Raw genomic sequence first — 7,472 nt, forward strand, 5'->3', positions numbered from 1 at the left:
GAAAGTCTTTAGCCTGCTCTTAAATGTGGAGGGGGTGTCTGCCTCCCGAACAAAAACTGGAAGCTGGTTCCACAGGAGAGGAGCTTGATAGCTGAAGGCTCTGGCTCCCATTGTACTCTTAGAGACTCTAGGAACCACAAGTAACCCTGCAGTCTGGGAGCATAATGCTCTAGTTGGTTTAGAAGATACTATGAGATCTTTAAGATAAGCTGGTGCCTGACCGCTAGTTGCTTTGAAGGTCAGGAGAAGGATTTTAAATGATATTCTGTATTTTACCAGGAGCCAGTGCAGAGCAGCTAATACAGGAGTAATATGATCCTGTTTCCTAGTTCTTGTCAATACACGTGCTGCAGCATTTTGGATCAACTGAAAAGTCTTAAGCATACCTGTCAACATTGGGGGAAAAAAAAAATATGGGAAATTTTTTGGCGGACTCCGCCCATATTTAAACACCTCTCAGCCCCCCAGCCCCAACCCATATAATGTAAATGTAAACACATAAGGGACGGGTAGGCTATATACATTCAGGAAATACATGTTTATGTAAAGTATGTATTGCTTGTAGCCTACATAAATGTTTATACAATTTATGTATTTTATTTATTAGTTAATATCATCAATTTATTTGATGATGGATGAATTGTGTGGCTTTTGTTTGCCCCGACGAGTACTTCCTTGCGATGACAGAGTCGGGAAACTGCTGTCTGCTACACTGCGACTGAAATCATCGCAGAAGCTGAAGGCTACATTATTTTTGTTGCAAAGCATTGAAATCTTTACCTCAGCTTTGGTCACTTTGTCTGCCTCCGAAACAGTTCTTATCACACATGATGTCATTGACAGTGTATATTTTTGTGCCTCTTGGGCGTGCTTGTGCTTGGACGATTTTTCATGCTGATGGACATCGTCCGTGTGCAAAGCTAAAATCTGAATGGCACACTTTACAAAAAGCACGAGTTTGCCCGACTCTGCTTTTTATTAAATAAGGGAAGGTCTCCTCCCATTTGTCTAGTTACTTGCATACAGTTTTAACTTTTTTGGCAGGTACAACTGCGTCTCCATCTATCTCCCGTTCACTGTGACTCTCATCCATAGGATGGATAGGAGGACTGAGCATGTCACCTTGGGAGTGTCAAAATCACAAATACACTCTGTCACCTGTGGTGTCCCCAAGGATCTGTCCTGGGCCCCACTCTTTTCACCATCTACATGTCCCCCCTTGGTCATGTCATCAACCGGCATGGAATATCGTTCCATTGCTATGCTGATGAAACACATCAGACAAACATGCAAGAACTCCTTCTACCACCTCAAAAATATTGCCAAATTCCGCCCCACACTCTCTCTGTCAGATGCTGAAAAGCTTGTCCATGTCTCCTCCAGACTTGACTACTGCAACGCACTTCTCATCGGGATTCCTAGCAAAAACATCCAGAAGCTGCTAGGATCCTGATGAAAGTGCGAAAGTACGAACACATCACACCCATCCTCAAATCACTGCATTGGCTCCCGGTCTCACTCAGGATTGATTATAAAATCTCCCTTTACACCCATCAGTGCATTCGCGGAAATGCTCCATCCTACCTTAGAGAACTGCTCACCCCACAAACCTCCACAAGAAACCTCCGTTCTGTAAAGGCTAACCTCCTCCTTCCCCCCAGGACCAAGCTCAAAACCATGGGCGATTGCGCCTTCTGCTCTGCCGCTCCCAGACTGTGGAATGCTCTCCCTGAACATCTGAGGACGCCACAGACTGTGGATGCTTTTAAAACAGGCCTAAAAACGCATTTTTTTAACAGAGCATTTTGCTAGACTTTAACCATTTTAAAGTGTTGTCTTGTCTGTCTATCAAATGTTTTTATTTTATTTTTTAAATGTATATTTTGCTCATCGTTTTTACTCTGTAGCACTTTGAGTTTTGTTTACGTAAATGAAAAGTGCGCTTAAAAATAAAATGTATTATTATTATTATTATTATTATTATTATTATTATTATTATTATTATTATATGTTTTCATCTTCTTCTGTGTTATTGTTCCTGTTTTCTTCTTCTGTGTGTTTACTGGCGGATAACATTTTTCAGCTCATGTTAAACATAATACTGCCACCTACTCTATTGGAGGCCACTGTACACTTAGGCCTTTTTTTTTTTAAAGGTTTAAAATACGGGATAATTACGGGAAAAATTTTAAACTGGAGGAAAACGGGATAGAAGGAAAAATACGGGATAATCCCAGGAAAAACGGGAGGGTTGACAGGTATGGTTTTAAGGGATATTTTGGGACAACCTGATAATAATGAGTTGCATTAATCCAGCCTTGAAGTAACAAATGCATGGACTAGTTTTTCTGCATAATTTTGAGACAGGATGTGCCTTAATGTATGCAATGTAAAGTAAATGACAGAAGGCAGTCCTTGAAATTAGTTTTATGTGGGAGTTAGAGGACATATCCTGATCAAAGATAACGGCAAGATTCCTTTTGGTGGTGCTGGAGGCCGAATTAATGCCATCCAGAGTTACTATGTCATTAGAAAATGCGTATAAGTATTACACGTCTACGAGTACTAAAAGTGCTATCAGTGTTTCATTGAACAGGTGCTCTTTTATTAAATAAACTAAACGCTTATGTTATTTATCTAATTTATGTGCACATTTCAGTGTTTACAGCATGGGTGTCAAACTCAAGTCAATTATAACTGGCCCGCGAGAAAATATCATATGTCTATCATAACTGGCTTGCTGGTTTTGGTAATTAAATCAATGCATGGCACAACCACGGGAAAAGACATATTTGAGGAAGTATCTAAATGTTTGAGAAATGAAACTGCCCTGGGACAAACTGACGGGACTGACGACAGATGGAACGCCTGCAATGCAGAGAAAAAGCAGATTAGTTGGCAGTATGCGGGAGAAGATGCAGCGGGAGACCTGTGCAGGTGACCTGACGATGTTTTCACTGCATCCTACACCAGGAAGCGCTGTGTTGTAAAGCTCTGGAGATGGAACATGTAATAAGCACCGTAACACAGACAGGAAACTTTACAAGAGCCAATTTAAGTCTATTCCTGAGGGGATACACTCTGAACATGGCGGTGCGATGGCTGAGTCGAGGGAAAGTGTTGAATAGATTTTTCGAGTTGCGTGAGGAAATCTGCCAGTTTTTGGAAAGCAAAGGGAAAGACACCACAGATCTCTGGGACGAAAAGTGCAGATGTGAGCTGGCCTTTTTGTGCGACATAACCAAGCATCTCACTGTTAAACCTCCAGCTTCAGGGCCGTGTGATCACGGACATGTATGATGCAGTGAGAGCGTTCCAAGCCAAGCTGCCTGTGGGAGACACGGATGCAGCAAGGAAACTTTGGTCACTACGTGTTTCCAAACACTGACAAACCATCTCCACCGCTGTGTTCCCGACCACGCATCCACTTTGTAGCTCAGAAATAAAAATGTAACTGCTCAGCAATCTGTTTGCAGTTGACGTGGAAACAGCACCTGTGAACATTCAAATGGAGCTGATTGACCTCCAAGGCAAAGTATGACTCTGTGGGCGCTGCACAGTTTCCAAGCTTCATCCCCGAAACGATGACTCAACCCCGCCTTCATTCCGCTGAGATGCTTTGCATGTTTAGAAGCACATGTTTAGTTGGAATTGTCTCTTATCAATGACCATTGGCAGATTATGATAGTTAGAATAGCTATTCACCCTTTCCTGCTTACAATTGTTTTCCATAGTGAACAAACGTTAGCTGTTCTGTAGCTAGCCAGTTACTATTGACTACTGACAATACACCAACAAACATAGAAGAACTAATGTTACTACACTTTTCCCTTTCCTAGAGTTATTAAAAGTTAAGGAGCTAATACATATTAATAATTTCTTACAATTTCACACAGTGCATCTTCCAAAATGTCAACCTTTCGTCTCTAGCATGACTCGTCAGAAGTTACAGATATCTATCATGATATCAAAGCTGTGCTACACCCATACAGTCTATGGCGGCACCCTTTTCCCCAAGGTCCTAGTGCCCGGTAAATTACATTGTAAAGTATGAAAGGGAGTTTTGGGGCGATTTGGAAACAATATTTTAAAAGAGGCGGGACGTTTTATTGTGAAGCAGGGCAGAGAGAAGCTGCAAAACAGGAACGTCTCTCAGCTGAGAATGTGTTCCAGGCTTGACTTATCATATTAATAAATGTATCGATTTAACTACAAGTTTTCTGTATTGATTCGACATTCAAGCTCCGATTTCTTCAACTTTTTCCTCAACAATAGCGTTAACCCCTTTCCACACAAAAAGGAGCATGAGCCGTGAATGCCCTTTTTTTTTTTCATTTGGGTGGGCTTTAAAACATTTTAGGTGAAGCACACCTAAAATAGCCCTAGCTACACCACTGGTTTGTAGACAGCCAGCCACTGAGTACACTTATTCTTGAAAGTGAAGATGAGGGAGTATAAGAAGCAGAGAGTTTTCTTACCGATGAAATGGTGGCGTACTAAGAAGGAATTGATCCAGCTGAGGATTGTAAATTGCCTACATTTATTTTCAGAATATTTTGAATAAATATAAATACATATATTCTTTTAGCTTTTATATCTTTACACTTATTGGGCAGAGACAGTGTGTTATGATTTTTTACCAAGATATCAGATGATATTCCAAAAAGTTATCCTTCCAAAAAAACAATAGGTGTGAACTTTCACACTGTGGGGTCTCCATACATGGAGTGTAGAGTGTAAGGTTTGGTAGATATCAAGGAATCATAGCCAGTGTCCTCATATTCTGTGTGAGATGTGAAACAGAAAAAAACAATTGACAACATGCCACCCCCCGTTTTAGCACGAGTTTACAGCCCAGTTTTGTGGCGTCACAGCTGCATCAAAGGCACAGAGTGACCATCAAGTGTATGTATATATACACACAGTATACATACAGTAGACACGTATCGATAGATATTAAACTACATATTACACAAATAATATAACTGAGGTCTAAAATGCAATTAAGTCATTCAAAATGAACAATGAATACAATAAATTGACATTAAAAAACTAAACTAACAAAATAAAAACCAAACAGGATATCCGGTTGTAACGGAAGGCTGGCTTGTCTCTGTCCTGGAGAAATGGCCGTTCTTATTCTTACAACAATTCTTGACGTATAGCAACTAATGTGTCTCAATGGTTTAATTGCTCTATCGAAACTCGTCGCTGCGCTGTTTTTTGCTGTACAATAACGTGAATTTAAATGTTGCGTTTTAGATCATCTCTAATCATCATGAAGTCTTAGTTTTGCTGTTAGCTACCTACCTGCCAGCCCGCTAACGTTAGCTGCTGAGCTGACCGAGCTATCGGTCATCCAACACTGCTTGTTAAAGTCTGTTAATGGGAAATAAATAGGACCTTAAACCAGAAGAAAACTGTATTTTTTAATTCAATATAAGTTAAGTAACTGGGTAACCCCCCCGTCTAAATGCCAGAACAAGGCCCCAGGATGAATGGGTTTTCTCTTGGTGAACTATGCTGGCTGTTCTGTTGTCCGCCCTGTCCCAGTCGCATCGCAGCCAAGCTAGCTTTCCTCCCACCGGAGCCTACGTATTCGGTGCACACCGATGCTAACGGGGTAACGAGCTTACATTTAACCGAACGGGCGGACTGGCAGTACTCTCAACGAGAGCTTGATGCAGTGGAAGTTTTTAGCACTAGAAGCAGCCGGGGTAATCGGGTAGGGTGTATGTTTGTGCGTTGCGCCCCGAACAGTCGATACACGCTGCTGTTTTCCCACGGTAACGCCGTGGACCTGGGGCAGATGTGCAGTTTTTACATCGGCCTCGGCTCCAGGATCAACTGCAACGTGTTCTCCTACGATTACTCAGGCTACGGAGTCAGTACTGGCAAGCCTTCTGAGAAGAACCTGTATGCGGACATCGAGGCGGCCTGGCAGGTCCTGAGGAACAAGTGAGTATGAATCGGCAAATGTCTTCAGTTGTTTGGCGGTCATGTAATAAGCTAACCCCAAAACATGCTTATACTGAGGAAGTTATAAATTAATCTAAGTTAAACGTTCCTTCAAACAGGCAACAACTATACAACTAAGCTTTAAATCTCTGTGGAGGAAAGTCTGAGTCATCCACCACTAAAATGGGTTTAGGGTTTAAAGTGTAATGTTTATCTCCATGATTCTTAACTGATTTGCTTCCTGTTGCTTACCCTGCAAAGGGGTAATGTTGTGATATGGTTTGAAATAATTATACAACATTTAATATGCATTCTTTAACATTATACTGATTTGAAATATAGTGAACTATTAATGTTTGTTACTTGTAGAAGGCTTCTTTTAGAGCCAGAAAACATAACACACATTGAGGAGTTCAGTTAGCGCAAAACAACCTTGAAAATATAATAAGATAGTTTTCTAATATTTTCTACATCACAAAACTGAATGGATAAAAGTTCCTCTGGCGATGCTTACAGCTTCTGCTACTGTAATTGCACAGCTTCGTTTGTACTAATGTAACCTTACGGCTCAACAAGTTTGCAGATGTTTTTCATCAGCTGAGAATCTGTATCACTCATACAGAATGTTGTCAAGAAAAGTCAATGGATCTATTTGATCTCTCTCTCTCTCTCTCTCTCTCTCTCTCTACACGGGAGTCTCTGTGGATGTAACGAGGCCGGCGTAGAAGTCCAAGTTGTTTGATGGCTGAGATGCATGTTGGAGTTGTGTAGTTGTTGAGCTAGCAGGCGAAGCGGCGAACAATCAACGTTGTTTCCTGCAAGCCTCTTGACTTCAATGCGAGTCAGCAATACAAATACAAGCGTGAACCTAAAAAAAAAAGGGCGTCTCTTTTAACATATACTTAGTCTTCTCAATGTTAAATGTACTTTTTGATCTTGTCTTTAATACTTCTTGTCTTTTAAAGTGTGTTTTTTTTCTTGTTCTATGTAAAATCACTTAATAAATGAATGTGGCTTGTCTGTGTGCTGTTGTTGTACAGGTATGGTGTAACACCTGAAAACATCATCCTGTATGGTCAGAGTATCGGCACTGTGCCCACCATTGACCTGGCCGCTCGCTATGAATGTGCTGCTGTCATCCTACACTCACCACTCATGTCCGGGCTACGGGTGGCCTTCCCTGATACACGGAAGACCTACTGCTTTGATGCCTTCCCCAGGTGAGTCTCACAGACGGCAACATACATACATGCATACAGATTTAGCTACTACCCATTTCTATCTACATATGTATATCCAAAGTGTTTGTAACGGGATGTAAAATGCTGAAATAACACTCAGAAGAGTGGTTGTTTAACATGTACATGTGTGTATATATACAGTGAAGGAAATAATTATTTGATCCCTTGCCGATTTTGTAAGTTTGCCCACTTACAAGAAATGAACAGTCTATAATTTTAATGGTAGGTGTATTTTAACAGTGAGAGACAGAATATCAAAAAGAAAAAATCCAA

At 41.0% G+C, this 7,472-nt stretch overlaps 1 protein-coding gene across 1 annotated transcript in view; it reads left to right on the forward strand.

The window, feature by feature from the left end:
- Positions 1-5,084: 5,084 nt before the first annotated feature.
- Positions 5,085-7,472, forward strand: part of abhd17c (abhydrolase domain containing 17C, depalmitoylase) — a 10,717-nt gene continuing 8,329 nt past the window's right edge. Inside the window, exons 1-2 of the mRNA XM_029426888.1 lie at positions 5,085-5,958; positions 6,999-7,178. Of these exons, the coding sequence (XP_029282748.1) occupies positions 5,474-5,958; positions 6,999-7,178 (665 nt within the window). The 5' untranslated portion in view covers positions 5,085-5,473. The remainder of the gene's footprint in view (positions 5,959-6,998; positions 7,179-7,472) is intronic.

The sequence above is a fragment of the Cottoperca gobio genome, chromosome 3 (assembly GCF_900634415.1).
Source record: "Cottoperca gobio chromosome 3, fCotGob3.1, whole genome shotgun sequence".
Classification (NCBI taxonomy): domain Eukaryota; kingdom Metazoa; phylum Chordata; class Actinopteri; order Perciformes; family Bovichtidae; genus Cottoperca; species Cottoperca gobio.